The sequence below is a fragment of the Triturus cristatus genome, chromosome 3_2 (genome assembly GCF_964204655.1).
Source record: "Triturus cristatus chromosome 3_2, aTriCri1.1, whole genome shotgun sequence".
NCBI lineage: Eukaryota > Metazoa > Chordata > Amphibia > Caudata > Salamandridae > Triturus > Triturus cristatus.
In genome coordinates this window covers 789,599,638-789,617,741 of record NC_140584.1, presented here as the reverse complement: position 1 = coordinate 789,617,741, position 18,104 = coordinate 789,599,638, and the positions used below count along the sequence as shown (strand labels likewise).

Here is an 18,104-nt window from a genome sequence, read left to right as displayed (position 1 = left end):
GTTCTGTTAAAAAATGTTGTCATAATTTCCAGAAATCTTTACTTTTGGAAGTCCCTTTTGTGTTCATGTCTAATTTGGCAGAGGGTCACACCCTGAAGGCACTGGTGGTCTCATACCATTGAGAGCTGAAGTTAAAAATATGTGTGCCCCCCTCCAGACTTATAGAATGAAAACATCAAAATATCTATATATAGTACCAAATAGTCATCGTGTATAGGAGTGCTCTGAAAAAGTAAGCAGAATGATATAGTTTGCTGTAATTTCTCAGAGCACAAACTTGAATTGATCTAAAGGTAATTGCTGCAAAGTTCACCTATAGGTTATTCTACCAGAACATTGATATCTTAATATCGACCTGAGGAAATATGTGGCCAAAATATCGAGTACCACATTAGCCTGATGGTAAGTATATATTTACTATTGTTAGTCAGGGTACGTAGATGTGGAGTTTACAATACTAAATCTATACGTTCTTATACTTACCTTCACAATATCGTTGTACTTGATATTTTAAAACACATAGGGGCATATTATCAACAAACGGCGTTAAAATTATCGCCGCTTTAGCGGCAGAAAACTGCCGCCAAAGCGGCGATAATGGGCTTGATAATATGCCGCAGAGAATTCCAATAGAAGCCCATGTTCTGGTGCCAACATGGGCTTCTATTGGAATTCTCAAGGGCATATTAAGCCCATTATCGCCGCTTAAGCGGCAGTTTTCTGCCGCTAAAGCGGCGATAATGTTAACGCCGTGATTGATAATATGCCCCATAATACGTTGGTAGGTAGATATTCTTGTCCTCAATATTCTCACAATGCAACCCATTCACAGGACAGACATTCTATTTTATGATTCCGACATACTGCCCCACATGACATCAAAGTTGCGGTTCAGGTCTGTCCCAAGGCATCTTCCCTTGTTTTTTGGCGCTGTTGATTTTCTCCACAGTCGGTCCTAAGAAAGAAAATAAAGAAAATGCAAACAGTAACTTTCAGGATGTCCTGTGCTCCCAAGAATTAAGTGCACAATACTTTTTTTTTTTTTATTATTGTTTAGTTATTTATAAAACACTTGTTCTAAAAGAGTCTCTGTGCACAGTTCATTTAATGTAGGAAGCTTGACAGCGGACACTAAGAGCCTGATTTATATGTTGGCGGAAAGGTTACTCTGTCGCAATGGTGACGCAGTACCGTTTCCGCCATCCTGATGGTCCGCCCACTTCTTTTAGAGATAGGCAGACCTTCAGTGAGTAGACGGCGGACACTACTCCATCTCCACAGCCTACACACACTCCTCGGCTGGCCCGTTGGAATAGAGTATGTCTGAGGTTTGGCCATGTGTCTGCCCAAACGATTTAGAGTGGACGGGTTCTTGACAAGTTTTCACTGCCATGAAAATCAATGGGATAAGGGGCAGTGAAAACGTTTAAATACAATTCAAGACATAGGAGAATGCTTCCATGGCAAGGGGGTGAAATGTGTTTTTTAAATTTGCAAAATGGAGATCCATCTTTGCAATTTTATTTTTGAAAAAATAATTGTGTTTGACGGACAGCTCCATCTTTCAAACTTACAATGTATTTCCAGGTACCGCTGTGACAGTAGTTCCTTGAAATGCCAGAGATGTCCACAGGGGCAGCGGACATCTCTAAATATGGCCGACGTTGTGCCCTCGCCATGGTGGGAGGAAAGTACTCCCCCATGGCATAATTATTCCACCCACATGAACACACGTCTCAGTGTTTTTCTAAATTTAAGGTGATCTCTTTGGGATATCAGAGAAAAAGGAAGATTATTTCAAGTAATGGCGAAGTGAATGTTCAAGGCTCTGAATCAACCTGTTTATATGGATAGAATATCATTTATACAATATTGATGAGAGGGAACTATGTTGTATGGCCAAGAACATATGAACTGTAGTGCAGCTGGAATGGGAATATCTCTGAGCAGGCTTGGCAGAGACCAGGCGACTGGTAAATGTTACAAGTTTGTTTGTTTTAAACAAACCGAGATTGAGGACAATGCCTTGACAAGAACCCCTAGCAAATATTATCTGAGCACAATGCTTTCTCATACGATGCCAAACAGGTTGACATGTTACCCATGTTTGTATTAATGGAAAATTAATAAAAGTGGTTTAAAAAAAAAAGAAGGAAAACATAATTTATACAATGGCCTGTGATGATTACTGTTTACCCTGTGTTAAGAGAGAAAACTGTTTTACAATTTTGAACAGAGGAGGGCTGGTATATAGGGAACAAGGAATCATCTCCCAGGTCCCTAGCAGGCTAATTCAAATGTGTTGTCCCCAGAGTAGGATTCTTTTTGTGGTATGTCTGGAACATTATATCTGGAATGAGTACATAGAATGCAGGAAAAATTAATGGAAGCCAAGAATTCCCACGCAACGATGTTACATGGCAGTCTAAAAACGTGTATCATGATGCATCAAACCAACCAGTGTACCTTGGAAATATGGCCTCAGAGTTCAGACCCTAAGACCGGGCACACTGAACTCTTTTGCAAGACTTAGATGGCGTTCTAAGGAAGGACAAAGTATACAGAACTGTTATTGTTTTTTGTAGGTAATAGTAACAAATCTCACGACCAATACATTGTATCATGATGAAGCAGAAGATATACTTAACAAACCGTATTAGCAAGAAGACCCTCATTCACAGCTTTATAGTGCCAGATTTTGATCCCTCTCTCGGTTACAAGTGAAGGGAACAGAAAAAAAGTAAAAAAAAGTACTTGTTTTGAGTCCACCAATATGTCTCAATTCCTGCTTTGTGAGGCAGTTCTTCACATGCAATCTTTGAATTTACTGTTGCTTCTGAATGACTGTTACAAGACTTAGGGAACTATTTCGTTTGGGGTGGACAAGGGAGTTCTGACAAAAATCACCAACTTCCCTGTCCACACCAACTTCCCTGTCCACACCACCCCTCCACCCGCCTCATTTAGGGGTGGGGAAATTTAGGGGCAGATTTCCAAGCCCCTTGCGCCACTTTTGCGTCACTTTTAACATGGGAAAAGTGGCGCAAAAGTGGCGCAAAGGGCTTGTAAATAAGCCCCTTAGTGTTTAGTATCTATACATTTTAGCCTGTTTGTATGATTTATTTCACAGTCCGCTGTAGCGTGTGTATTATGCCTCTTGACGGCATTCCCTTTGTCCTTCTTCACTTTTTTGTGAGTGCGCATGCACACCCATTTTCTCTATTATTGTTTTTTTAATATACTGTTTATTGATTTTCAATTAAGTTGTACATCACAACAATATCTGATACATTATGACATGTATACAAACGCAGGCTCAAACCAAAACATCATGGAGAAATACATAATCCACAACCCCCCCCAATCCATGGCTGCTCTTATGGTGATGCAGTAAACCTTAGTACAATAATTAATTCACAAATCAAGAAGCAAGTGGTATGACTTTGAATCTCCGTGCAGTAGACCAGATATGCAATACAATTTTCCAGTCCTGTGTCTGTGGTCCTGCTGCCCCACTGGAGCAAAGTTGCACGGTTCCTTCACTTTTAATGTTGACTAGTTATTACCCACATACAATGTATTTTCGTTTATGACACATTTCCGGGCCTACTGGCAGCCGCCTCATCACCTCTGAGGTCCTTCAGCATCTGCCTCTATGCTGCCAAGTCATCCTCCAAGCGCTCCTCAAGTCTCACATGCTGCATTCTGACTTCCTCTGCCATTGCCCATTCAAGCACATCGCTCAGACCCCTCAGTGTATCTACGGGGGTGCAGACCCATCCATTTGATAGCAATCTGCCGTTTTGCCAGTGCCAAGCCCAGCATCAAGAATTTGTGACTAAGTTTCTTCTTTGACTGGGCAGTTACCAGGCCCAGCAGTACCTCCCATGGGTTACACGGGACCTGCCATTCCATTGCCCTATTTAAACTACGCAAGATGTCTCCCCAGTAAGACACTTTTAGGGAGCAATTCCACACCCAGGGCCTCATGTAGGTAAATAAATTTTACCGGTTCTTAAATACCGAGCCGTACCGAATCGGTAAATTAGAATCGGTAAGTTATATGTAGGTAAAAATTCGGTAACAGTTACCGATTCGGTAACATTCGGTAAATACGAATCGGAATTCACCGAATCGGTAAATACCGAGGTGATAATTACCGAATCGGAAAATACCGAGGTGGTATCTACCGATTCGGAAAAGACCGAGGTGGTATCCACCGAATCGGAAAATACCGAATCGGTATGTACGGATTCGGTAAATAACAGCACATGACTTGACGAAACAGCTAATCCTGTGCAACGACAGCCCACCCAACCAGGAACTGCCCACACCCAGGCAGGTGTACACAATTAGCCGACGTGGCCACACCCAGGCAGGTGTACATAATTAGCCGACCCTGGAGAGGCTTGGAGTGCAGAGGAGAGGCAGGGAGCAGTTGCATGTGCGAGCGGGAAACGAACAGCATGTCCAGCCAGAGAACACAGAAAGACGGAGGGGAAAGGAGGAGGAAGCTCAAATTCAGCCCCAAGGAACTCCAGGTGCTGGTGGAGGAGGTGGTGAAGCAGCACCAGAAGCTGTTTGGGAGGCAATCCCTGCAAGTGCCTGAGGCCGAAAAGCGCAACATATGGCTGCCAATCCAGGCGCAGGTCAATGCTGTGGGAGTGACCCACAGGGACATTGAGGTCCTCAAAAAGCGCTGGTATGACCTGAGGATTGTGACCAAGAGGAAGATGGGCGACATCCAGAAGGAGGCCAGCCAGACCGGAGGTGGAACCAACAGGGCACCTGCCCTCACCGAACTGGAGGAGCTGGTGGCGGCCACAATCGAGCAAGAGAGCGTCGTGGGTCTCGGGGACGCCGACAGCTCTGCCAGAGCCGCAACACACCAAGGTAAGACGAAAGCACAGCAATGTAGCCCCCCCTACCCCTATCCCACATCCCCCATTGTGAAACGAGAATCACACTGCAGTCCACACGTGTCAGTGCAGACAGGCAATGCATTCCGGGAGATGTAGTCAGGGCAACACTAACCATGACGTAAATGTCACAGGGCAACAGGGCATGTCACGCACTCGAGGCACAAGGAGACAGAGGACAGATTGGAATGTGAAATGATTTATTGTGACGCTTGCAATGCAGCCCTTCGGGGACACTGAGCCAATGTTGTTTTTCTGTCCACAGATGTGACATCATGCAGTACAGGGCATGCTGCAGGGGAGACGGCACACCTGCCACAAAAATCACCTCTAGCCAGCACGAGTTCAGACCAGGGAGCAGGCCCACTGGCAGCCGCACCACCAACACAGCCAGCCTCGCCGCACACAGAGCCAGCATCACCTCACCGAGAGCCAGCATCACCACAACCACAGCCAGCATCGCCACTCATGTTCGAATCACCGGCCACATCTCCGCTTGCAGGTGTGAGAATGAGGAGGCGTCCAGCAGCCAGGCTACGAGCCTTCGACACCTCGTCAGACGACAGCATGGGCCCAGAAGACCGCACCGGGCACCAGGAAGGGAGCCATCCCACTGTGCCCCACACCTCACAGGCAGCACAGACGGGAGCAAGAGGGCGCCGCAGGTCGCGTGTCCAGAGTCCACCAGCACCCACTGACGGCCATGGTGTCTTCTTGGGGCTCGAGGGCCAAATGTTGAAGCAACAGCGCCTGCAATCAAAGGCAGTTATGTCAGTCCAGAGGCACATGCGGGTGATGAAGACAAGCTTAGTCAACATGGACACAAACATTGGCGGCATGGCTGCGGGCATTCGGGACATGTCCCAGTCAATCCAGCAGTTGTGCAGCAAATTAGATGCTGACATCGAAGCACGGCGCCGGGAACGCCAGAGAAGGGACACTACCAGCAGGGCACTCAACCGTCTGGCAACTGCGACTTCCCTACTTTGCCGGCGCTCTGTGACGATGCAGGAGGGCCTAACACAGTGCTGCAGCGACCTGTCTCGGGGGATGGTGCAGGTGACAAGTGCACTAGGGGTGCTATTGACTAGTCAGGCGTCGACAACTGCTGCAGGGGATGCTGCGGAGCGCATCGACACCAGCAGCAGCATCACACCCCCCGTCCCAGAAGCACGCAGGAGCAGCAGGCGGCTTGGGGTTGGCTCTAGTGAGGATGCACAGGCCGTGCAATCCACCACTGCAGCGCGTATGCGCAAACATTGATGTGGCCCTGCTTAGCCACTTCCCATTGGGTGACGTAACCCTGGACATACTCCTTGTATAGATGGTATATTGCCAGATTGGCCTGTTCATGTGTTCATGGCGTGGTGCCACATTAAACTACGTCATGACTTCTCACAACTCGCTGTGTCCCCTCACTTACTCAGAAATAGTTGCATGTGATCTCTGCCCGTCTCTCTCTCCCATCGATTGCAGTTGGCACTCTAGCTGCGCTGCCCTCTGGCTGGCCTGACTCATCCTCGTTGTCCTCAAAATATGTTAGTTCCACATCTGTACCTTTTTTCGTGGCAAGGTTGTGCAGCATTGCACAAGTGGCAATAATCTTGCAGCAGGTGATGGGTTTGTACTGGCGTGCGCCTCCGCTCTTGTGGAGGCAGCGGAACCTGCTCTTCAGTAGTCCAAACGTGCGCTCCACCACATTGCGTGTTGTTTTGTGGGCCACGTTGTATCGTCTCTCACTCTGGGTTGCTGGGTGTAGGTAGGGAGTGAGGATGAATGAACGGCATGCATATGCACTGTCGCCTGGATGAGTAAGAGGGAACCATCAGTTACATGCCTCTATACACTCTGATTTGCAGGTTTCAAGGGGCGTCACTGTTACTTACCCAGCAGGTATCCCTCTCCGAATTCGCCGGCACTCAGTCGTGTGTAGATCCCACTATTCTGGAAGATGTAAGAGTCGTGGGTGCTCCCAGGAAACTTTGCAACAATATCTGTGATGATGTTCCCTGCATCACAGATCACCTGCACATTGATGGAGTGGGTGGACTTCCTGTTCCTGTAGATGTGCTCTGTATCAGCTGGTGGACAGATTGGGATGTGTGTACCATCAATACAGCCGATGACATGGGGGAACTGTGCCATGTGATAAAAGTCTGTTTTTGTTTTCTGCAGTGCAGCCTGTGTGTTTGGGAAGCTTATGTAGTGGTGCATTCTCTGCATCATGGCATCCAGGAACTTCCTGAAGAAACGGGACAGGCAACTCTGGGATACACCACCCACCGCAGCTATCACCACCTGATAACTGCCGGATGCCAGTAGATGTAGGCTGCAGAGCACCTGCACATGTGGTGGTATGGCGTGCGCCCTTCTTGTTGGCTGGTCCAGGAGTGGGTGCAGGTCCCTTATCAGGTCCATGATGGTTTCGGGGTGTAGCCTGTACCTCTCATGTATCTCTGCATCAGTCAGCTGTAATAGTGTGATGCGCTGTCTGTAGATTTGTTCCTCCCGTCGCCACACCCTCAGTCCTGCTGCCTGTAGACGTAGGCGCCTTGCAATGACGTACATGGCGGCCATGTTGTCCACGCTGTTGCATTTTGGGATTGCTTATGTGCATTGTTGATGGTTACCACCTGCTTTCAATCCGTGTTAATTACCGACTCTTATTTACCGATTTTCCTGGATTTCTTAATTACCGCCTGCTCCTACATGTCATTTTAAATTTTTACCACTTCATATTTACCACTTCATATTTACCGATTCGTTAATTATGTATTCGGTAAACATGAATCGGTATTTTGGAATTCGGTAACTATGAATCGGTATTTACCGCCTCATATTTACCGAAAAGTGGTTTTTGGACTCCTACATCTCACTTGTCTGAATACCGGTCGGTAACGGCATATTTACCGAAAATCGGCCGTTACCGACCGGTATTTCGCTACCTACATGAGGCCCCAAATGTCCAAAATTCACTTCCGCGGGGTGACGCATCGCAGACATCCGCTAGACTGATCAGGGTAGATGGCATGTAACATTTTGGGCGAAATGTATGCCTAGTGCCTGTAGTTATATTGTAGGAGCTTAAAGCGTGCATTCCAACTTACAATACACGCCCCTATATGCACTTTTTAGAGTCTCGCGCAGGGATGACCTCACATATAATCCCCTCCCACTTGCATGCACCCAAGAAACAATCCTCAGCAAATCCTCCCGAAGTGCCCGATATAGCTGCGATATTAATCGGCGACCTCAGGACGTGTCCTATAGTCTGGTCAGCATCTGCAAGGGAAGTGATTCGTCCAGAAAACAGGGCCAAATCCCACGGGCTGTAGCTGATATTTTGGTGTAATGAGGTATTGTCATGTACCTAGCGCAAATGAGTCAACTACATCTTCATGTGTGATAAACTGTCCACCGAGATATAGATCTCCCAAGACGTCGGCATCCCCGTCTCACCACTTCTGCACAGACATCACATCAGTTATGCCCGCAAATGGCTTCAATGCCCAGATCGGCATATTGCACACATAAGGCGGGTGATGGAGCATTCTCGTAACCACCTGTTCCCATATGCGGCTCATCTGTCGAATCAGAAACGATCTAGTCGCCGGAACTCGTGCACCGCACATGATTTGCTCCAGAAGCGTCTCTGCTTGCCTTTCAGAAGCCTTTTCTCCCAGTTGTCCTCCTCACCGAGCTCACATATTGAAGTTCAATGCCTCCCATGTCTGCCACAGTATGCCCAGACCTATCCGCTTCTGTTTGGAGATCCACAGGAGGTCTAAGGTCAAACTGTCCAGCTCCTTGATGTATCTCCTGGGGATTTCAAACTGTGTGTGCTGAAGAATATATAAACACCGCTGTAGTACCACCATCTTAAGCAGTGAAACCCTGCGCTTCAGTTAGAGAGCGGAAGGTCTCTCCAGAACCCAAACTGACGTACATAAGCTCTCTAATATTCTGCCTATATTAAGATCCAAGAAGTGCTGTTTTCCATAGGCAATCCTTACACCTAGATATTGTATACTCTTGGGACTCCATGGCAGTCCAACCAGTGGGAGCATACCAGGGTCTACTTTAGACAGGCCACCTAACGGCAATAAGTGGGACTTATGAGGGTTCACATGCAGCTCTGACACCTCCCAGAGCATCTATCATGATCAAAACGGAATCCTCTGGGTTATGCAGGTACACAAGGGCATCATCTGCATATCAATCAGGATTTATAAAGCGCGGCTAATTACCCGATTGGGTATTCAGGTGCTTGCAGGTCTCGGAGGTTTATTCGAGCAGCCAGCTCTCGAGGGCCATTCAGAATTCGGGAAGTGAGGTGATGGTCCAGAGGTGCTTGGGGAGACTGTTCCAGGGCTTTGCTGCGATGTGGGAGAAGAAGCAGCCTCCACTTATGCTTTGGCAGATGCGATGAGTATGAACAAGTGAAAGGGAGGCAGATTGTAGTCTTCTCGATGGTCAGTGGAAGTTCAGGTGGAGGTTGTGTAGAGCCTAGTGTGCGTGGGTCAGCAACTTGAATTGGCATCTCTTCTGTACGGAGCGCCAGTGGAGTTTCGTGAGACAGGGTGTGATGTGGGTTCATCTGGGAAGACCGAGGATGAGCTTGGCTGAAGTCTCTGTAGAAGGTGTGCGGCGATTCCTATGTAGAGGGCATTTGCATAATCCAGTCAGATGGTGATGAGAGCTTGTGTCATGGTGCGTCTCGGATGTAGGGGTAGCCACTTGAAGATCTTACTTAGCATACACAGAGTGAGGAAGCAGGCAGAGGAGATGGCGTTGATCTGTGATTTCATGGTCAGCTTGTTGTCAATGATGAGTCAGGGGTTTCTGGTGTGGTTGGAAGGAGTGGGTGTGGTCCTAGGTCTGATGGCCACCAGGAGTCCTTCCATGTGTTGCTGCTGTTGCCAAAGATCAGTACTTCTGTCTTGACTATTTTCAGCTGCAGGCAGTTGCTCTTCATCCAGTCAGTGACGTTTGTCATGCATCTGTGGAAGTTGGTTCTGGTGGTGGTGGGGTAGTCAGTGAATGAGAGGATGAATTCGGTGTTGTCTGCATAAGAAATTATGTTGAGACCATGGGATCTGACGGTGTTGGCCAGCAGGGTCATATATGCTTTCAAGAGTGTTCAGAGGTGAAAGGTGGGAGGTGGATCCTCTGGGTTCTCCCAGTGAGGAAGGAGGTGATACACCTGAGCGCGTCCCCTTCGATGCCGAAGTGGTGGAGTCTTTCGATCAGTATGTGGTGGGATATGGTGTCAAAGGCTGCAGGTGACGAGGCAATGTTGAGGCGGTCTCCTGGGTGGTGTTCCAAAGAAATGGGCACCGTACCTACACCAAAACTAGCGGCAAAAAACTTGAGTGTCCATTTGGACCAGAAGTTGACCATGAAACAGCGACTGACATCGACTGTGGGTCATGCTTTCACGTGCTTGGTCTTCTAAGGAAGGTATTCCCCTTTCTGCCACTACACACGCGGAAAACACTTATCCAGGCACTAGTGTTAAGCTGGCTAGATTATTGCAATTCCCTGATGATTTCAGGAAATGAAGCGTCTCTGAATAGGCTGCAAGTAGTTCAGAGCACGGCTGCCTGTCTGGCAGCTAACTGCCCCCCTTGAACTTCCTCCCTGCCCCTTCTGTTCGGATCACTTACAGTTTAGAAAACACCTTAACAGCCTTCTGTTCTAACACACCTTTACATATGGCTGGTAGCAGCAATCTGACAGCGCGGAGATACCCCTTGGGGGTGACTCAGGCGCTCTATAAGAAATCAAATCAATCAAATCAATCAATCAATCAATCAATCAAATTTGCAGGGCAGAGGGGGCATTGGCATGCCCATCTTGGACAGCCCCTACCCCAAATTGCAGTGATAAAAAAATCCATGTTATCGAGTGGGCTTTCTGCCCCCCAGTGGGGCATAAAAACTGCAATTTTGTGGGGGGGTATTGGCTTGCCCATCTTGGGCATCCCCCATAAATACAGTGAAAAACAATCCCTGGTGTCTAGTGGGCTTTCTGCCCCCCCCGGGGGCAGATTGGGGCTACTGACACCATCGTCCTCCCGGGGGGGCAGAAAAACTGTAATTTTGGGGGAGCATTGGCATGCCCATATTGGGCAGTCCCTCCCCTAACTGCAGTGAAAACAAATCCCTGGTATCTTGTGGGCTCTCTGCCCCCCCCTCCCCGGGGGCAGATTGGGGGCTACTGCCCCCATATGGCCTCCAGGGGGGCAGAAAGACTGAACCTACCCAATTAAATTTGGGGGGAGCAAGGGCCCTTGCCCAAGGTGCCACTCTCCCCTCCCTTGTGCCTAGTGGGTGGATCTCTGCTTGGGGATCGCCGAGCAAGGATCCACTGGGGAGGGGTACCATTTGAAAGGGGAGAATCTTCCCTTTCCAATGATACCTCTCCTGACTTACTCAGGGGGCGGAGATAGCCCCCTGAGTATGTAGAAAGCGAATCTGAAATTATTGTGGTTTTAAAATGGTGTCATGGACCACTAGCTTACATACCAAGTGACTGTACTCAGCATTGCAATGTCACGAAGACGCCCAACAAAGTATGCAAATGATCTGAACGCATACATGTAACCAAAAATTAAAATCTATACTGTAAAATGATGTGGAAAAAAGCGAAACTGAAATGAGCCACTTGGCTCATTTCAGTTTCGGTTCCACTGAAATTTTGTCAGGTCAACGTGCACACTGATCCTCATTTCAGGGACACCAAACAGTCAGCCTTGGGAGCTGGGGAAGCTCTTCCCCAGCTCCTGAGGCTGTTGGGAAGAAAAAGAAATCCCTTTTGTGCCCTCACCAGAGGGATTTCAGTAGGCATGTGCGAGGACGGCTGAGAGCCGTCCTGTGCACACGCCCACTGTGTCTCAGGACGGTACCCGGCTGTCCTGAGCACGGAAAATCTGCCAGGATCGCCGCCTCATGGATGTCTGGTCCATCCCCCATTCTGCAAATATCCCCTTCAGGTGAACCCTGAAACCACATCTACGGGTGCCTGGGAGTTAACTAATGTGCCACTACTATCCTGCAATGCCAATATTGGTTCCTAAGACTCTTGCTGTCTCACCGGACGTGCCAGCATGGCATCTGCCCTGTCCCCCTCATGTAGTCTCTGTTGGTTTGCCGTATGAGTATGTTTTTCCACCCTACGCCAGTCATCTAGTAATGTACTATGAGTGTCTCCAGGTCTCCAGGGTTGGAGGGGAGCCCCTGTTCTAAGTCGAGCAGTCAGGATTTGCTACTGGCCAGGTCACGGACCAGCTGTTGCCAAACACCATACATGGTTTTTTGACTGACCCCTCTGATCACCACCTTCACCACATCTCAGCCATGGGCCCTGCTGCTAGAACGACCCCAATTATCCTGGAAATAATGAGTGATCTCGTCCCGCAGTGTAGCCGCAATTGGTGGGTCTGTCAGCGCCTTGGCGCGCAAATGCCACAGCAGCACTAAAGGGCGTGTGCGGCCCCCCACCAGGCACAGGGAATGGTCAGATATATAATGCGCCAAATAGGAAACCTCCTAGTTGTAGGGTCAATCCAGGGGTCATAAAGCAATAGTCCAGCCCACTATATTTGCCCGTGGTCGGGGTATAGTAGGGAAACTGCCTGGACCCGGGGTGTCTTTCCCTCCACACATCAAGAAAACTGCAGCTTTGCATCATTTCCCTCAGTTGTCCAGTCATGTGTGGTTTTGTGTTCTCCCTGGGGGGCTCTCCAATTAAGCATCCCATCAAGCTCACAATTGCAATCACAAGCCAGTATAATTTCAGTTGTCAAATAGGGAGCAGCAGCAGTCGCCACACTAGTGAAGAGGTGTGCACAGTCAGTGCTGGGAGCATATACATTCAAGAAGAACACTTCTCGCCCACCTAAGACTCCAAACAGAATGACGAAATGTCCTTCCAGATCCACCACATGTCCCCAATGTTGAAAAGGCACTCCAGGTACCACCCAGGTCATAACACCCTGCACATAGCCAGAGTACGATGTTGCATATAACTGTCCCCTCGACCTTTTGCGTAAGCTTGGAACACAATCACCCATACATGCGTTTACTACAAGAAGGCCACAGAAACACAATATTGTTTGAGGTACACATACACTCTCTGTCAATAACAATAACAATAACAATAACTACGTTCCATCAACACGGGGTTTCGGCCTTCAACCAAACTCATCCACCCCACATATCCCATCATCCATGCACATGAGCAGCCATTTTTCCCTTTAAGCAATGTAACGAACGCAACTTCATCTCACACTAACTCCCCCCTTCCCATGGGCAGTAACTCAAGCTCGTCCTGTCTATTGCTAGGCAGTGCATGAACCTGTGGCTCTCGCCCCATACCCATTGTCCTGTATGCTTATCAAACCAAGAATACAAGTAACAAACAATGACACGCTTCGCTAGAGATCAGTACCTGATAGCAGCCACAAGGGAACGCCCCTAGAGTGCCGCTCAAGCTCCCACTCCTCTGGTCCCTACAGCCCCCGCCTTCCCACTACACCCCATCCAACATGCAAATGATCAAAAATGAAGTATGCTGTCGCCAACTCACCCCACACCCACACAAGAGAAAGGCAGGAGGAATTTAGGAAAAGAAAGAAGGGAGGAAAGAGCAGTCTCCATACATATATTATTCAGAAATTATAGGAATTTAAGGTTGCTACTCAATGACTCAGGCCAGGCTCCCATCTGTGCTGTTCGTGCCATACTCAGGGCCACTCCATCTGCTCAAAAGTGAGTCTCCTGAAGCTGATGACCTCCATTTCTCTAAGGGTACCATCCGAGCACATCACAATAGGTTCCGGCAGGTTCAAGGAGCCCAATCGGCTGCACTCTATTATTGTCATGAAGATTCTATGACAGTTGAGCTCTGATCTCTCAGTTGTCAGTGCTCCTTTTTGATGAATAGACTGTTACTGCATGTTTTAAATTGGCAATGGAGATGGGAACTGAAGCCCAGATCAGCCGCTGGCAGATGCTGGTGCCATTTCTAGTGCTGACCAGTTAATGGCACTGCATACCCTCGATGAAGTGTGTGCCATGGGAAATTGGAGGAAGGCGCTCTAATCTCCATGCCACTGTGGCACACACACATGCTTAGTTCCTGTCCGTATGTTCCACCGCCTTTCAACAAATGGGTGGGTGGACACTATTCTCCTGACAGTACACTGCATGTCACATGCCCAGCATCCCAATTCTGGATTCCTCACCCATCCAATATCTCAAGATGGGACAGTTCCTTGGTGTACCTGTGTGGATCTATATTTGAAAGGTTTGGCAGCAGTGTACTGGAGACCACATTAATTTTATTTTATCTGATTTTACCCTCTCCATTCATTGAATTGTGACAGGAATTACAACATCCATACATTTTTTGGCTGAGTCCTTCACTCGTGTAACATATCTGGGGGAAGTGGCTTTGTGTGATGTTGGTGTTATTTGGTGACCCCTTCTTCCAGTTCAGTGTGCATTTTTTACAATCCTCCTACTATATATGCTGTCATAAATCTAATTGGAAACCAGTTCTGTGTTTGGCTTCCCTAATGCTCTATGGAGGAAGTAGGTAATGCTATAAATGCATTGGCCACAGGGAAAGCGGCAGGCCTGGACCAGATTTCCTTCGAAATGTTTAACTTTTTTCCCAAACTGGCTAAGGATCTATGGGAACTGTTCTATGGGGTTCTACTGGAAGGGATTCCATCAAGCTCCTGGGAGGGCACTAATATTATAGGTTTTAGGAAAAGAGAAAGCCTCCAAGCAATCCAGGGTCATGTAGATCAATATCTGTGATTAACGCTGATATAAAGGTGTACTCAAAGATCTTACTGACTCATATGGGGAGGATCATAGCCAAGTTAGCTTTGTCTTGGCAGCACCGGTTTATCTCAGGCCAGGGAACAGCAGACCATTGTGAGTCGGGTCTTTGCTCTATTTGCCATTGCTGCAACTACAGGCACTTCCTTGGCTATGATCGTTCTTGATGCCTAGAAGGAATTTGATCGAGTGGCCTTGGGGTAACTCTGGTGGGCCCATGAGTGCAAAGGGTTTGGGCCAGCCATATTGAAGGCCGGCATTAGATCACCATTCCTTTGCTCAGGTACAAATTATGGGCCAAGAATCAGAAAAGATTCACATCTCGCATGGTACAAGGCAGGGCTGCCCCTGCTATCCTATTCTGTTTTCCCTGTACATCAACACCCATATAGCGCAGAAGCTAAACAGCCAAGTAATCAAGTCAGTAAGGGTGAATGGTTTTGAAACCAAAGTGTTAGCGTACGCGGATGATATAACAGTGCAAACATGGGACCCTCAGACAGCCCTCCCAAAAGTAGAAAGATTGACCGGGGAGTTTGGATCACCCTAACTGATCTGTACTAATACTATTGATCTGATAGACAACCGGAGGGTTGATATTGAAGTATATCTAGGGAATACAAATTACAGTGGAGGTTGATTCTATCTATAAAATAAATTTAGAGCCGATGTTAGGAAAGGCTCGTCAAGACCTGAGATGGATTAATGTGTTGCATCTCACTTTAGCCATCAGGTGTAATGTTTTTAAAATGATTTTCTTGGCATATATTCTATATTTATTTAGAACCAAACACCTGGAACTGGGAGGGAAGTGGCTAAAAAAGCTTGAAGCTATGTGTACAAATTTTATGTGGCAATACTCAAGGGCACTATGGTCCTTAAAGTGTATGGTTCTCCCAAGGGCCCGTGGGTGATGGGTAGTTTCTCACTTTATATTAATGGGCTGCACTTTTGCAGTATATGCTAGCTTTATTTTCAGCCACAGGTTATACTCAGCCATCTGGATTGCCGAGAGTAAGCTTTAAGTGGTGAAGCTAGGGGGTACTTTTTCAGACACATCTAGCCCAGATTCTACAAAAAGATTAAGTTTAAGGTTGTGGGAGCAGCAGTAAAGATTTGGAGCCGGGTAAAAAAAAAAAGATTGAAATTACTAAGCATAGTTGTTTTACTCCATTAGAGCACTTCCCCTTATTCACAGTGGTGTTTTATGATGGGACGTGAAGGAGGTGGGAAAGAGCAGGGATAACCCGTCTGGGTGATCTGTTTTTCTGGGACCAACTGTGCTGCTTTGTAAATTTGCAACAGGATTTTGGATTAGAAGGAGGGTCTTTTTTTATTTTTACAGATTAGCGATAGCTTGAAAAAATTGACGAATGAGCATTTTTCAATCGAAAAAATTCCACTCCTGCATTTGATTATGGGCCAGGGTACTAAGATTTGGTAGATCTATGCACTACTGAACAATATGGCGGTGGAAGACCTTGACCACCAAGAAGTTAACTGGACGGAAAAACTTGGGACTCAGGGTTTAGATATCCAGACCACAATAGCGGTTGGTATGAAAGTGCTGTTGACTGCAAGCCTGAAAGCTCAACATTATAAAACAATTTTTAATTTATATTACACGCCGGCCAAATTGTTTCGCTGGAGCAGAAGGGCTGATGCCAAATGTCCTCGGTGCAGGAAGGCGCCCGCTGATTTAGGACATATATTTTATGATTGTGCAAAGTTAGCTGTACTGAAAGAGGGCAATGAGGGTTATTAGAGCAGGATTTTTCGGAGAAAGATACGGTTAAGCTTATCACTGTTGCTATGTGGAGTTGATTCTTCTCTTGCGGGGGATGCTGGGCAGCTATATTTTACGTTTATCTCCACGGCATTGGCCCATCTTCTGACAGCGACTTCCTAGAAAGATTGTGAACCACCTACAGTACAACAGTGGTTTTCCTGGCGAGTGAGCATGTATACTATGGAGAGAGCATTATATAATTGCAAGGGAAAAAGCGCAAGAAAGCGGGGAGGTCAGATTTGGTCCCCCACCCATGACAATGTGGATCAAAGAGTGTCATGGGTGTAGTGATTGGCTTGGTTCCAATGGATAAAACGTTTCAGTCCTGTCACGAAACAAGCTTTTATTTGCAATCCTCTGGATGTGGAAGATATGAAGTTATTTGATTACATTGCTCCCATTAAAAGAGATGAAAATTAAGTTGTATTGGACTTCTGCTTTTAAGCAAAGCAAAGGATGCAGTCACGCTTTGACACTACCATGAGTGTGATCATCTATTACCGCTACCAGGCACTTGGTGAATTTAACGAGGCATATGTGGTGACTTTTAGGATACTTGCAAGCAGTGGCGGGCGGCACGGATCTGGGGTGGGAGGGTAGTGGGCGATGGGGTAAGGAGGTGTAAAAAAGGAAAAAAACACGTACTTCCTCGCCGCTTGTCTCCCACGTCGTCTCTCCTCTGTCAGCTGACCGTCAAACAGCCAGGCTCCCCTGAGCCAATCACAACGCTGCTAAGCAGCGTAGTGATTGGATAACCTAAGCCAATCACAACGCTGCACTGCAGCGTTGTGATTGGGTTGAGCGGCATAATTTGGCGCTCAGATGAGGATTGGATGCCTGGGCATGTTCTCCACCCAGGCTGTAATGCAGCCTGGATGATGAACATGCTAAGTGAGCATGACTGTTTGGTTTGCCCAAGACAGTCGGCCAAAGCGTCATGCGTACTTCAGTGTGCCCACCACTCCTCCCCTGCCCTGTGAGCAGAGCAGCCCCGCTCCACTCCGCCCCGCCCCTCTCCACCCCGCCTCGCCCCACCCCTATGCTGCCGCAGCAGGAAGGAACAAATAAAATGATAAGAACATCAAGTTATTATCATTTTATTTTAACTTTCCTTCACTGTTGCAACGCAGTGGGGTGACGCGCCTCCGCCTTAGCGGAGGAGCCGCCAGTGCTTGCAAGCACATGTTCATGCAAAGACCTCAATAAAATGACTCGTGACCAGGACATCATGCGCTCTTCTTGTAACAAAGCTCACAAAAATATCATTGTCACAAAAACCCGAGCCTTGAAAAAGATGTTTCTACCAGTAAGAGTCTGAAGAGATCAACCAGAGGTCTAGTATTGTGCAAAGCAGACATGCAACATCTCCAGGTCACTATGGTTCACAAGGAGGATGACAGACTCAGTTACAGTATATTGGCAAAAAAGTGTAAGGAAAAGGAAGGACGCAAAAACCAAATGTACGTTACAGGTGCAGATCTACGTGTGGTCACTTAGCATCAAGCAAGAAGTGTCCTGCTTTGGACAAGTCATAAATGACCAGCT

At 47.4% G+C, this 18,104-nt stretch overlaps 1 protein-coding gene across 5 annotated transcripts in view; it reads right to left on the bottom strand.

The window, feature by feature from the left end:
- CPO (carboxypeptidase O) overlaps positions 1-18,104 on the bottom strand; it is a 523,455-nt gene that overhangs the window by 75,216 nt on the left and 430,135 nt on the right. For all 5 annotated transcript variants that reach the window (XM_085648890.1, XM_085648886.1, XM_085648887.1 and 2 more), the window contains one exon: positions 865-955. In XM_085648890.1, coding sequence (XP_085505016.1) covers positions 865-955 — 91 coding nt within the window. The remainder of the gene's footprint in view (positions 1-864; positions 956-18,104) is intronic.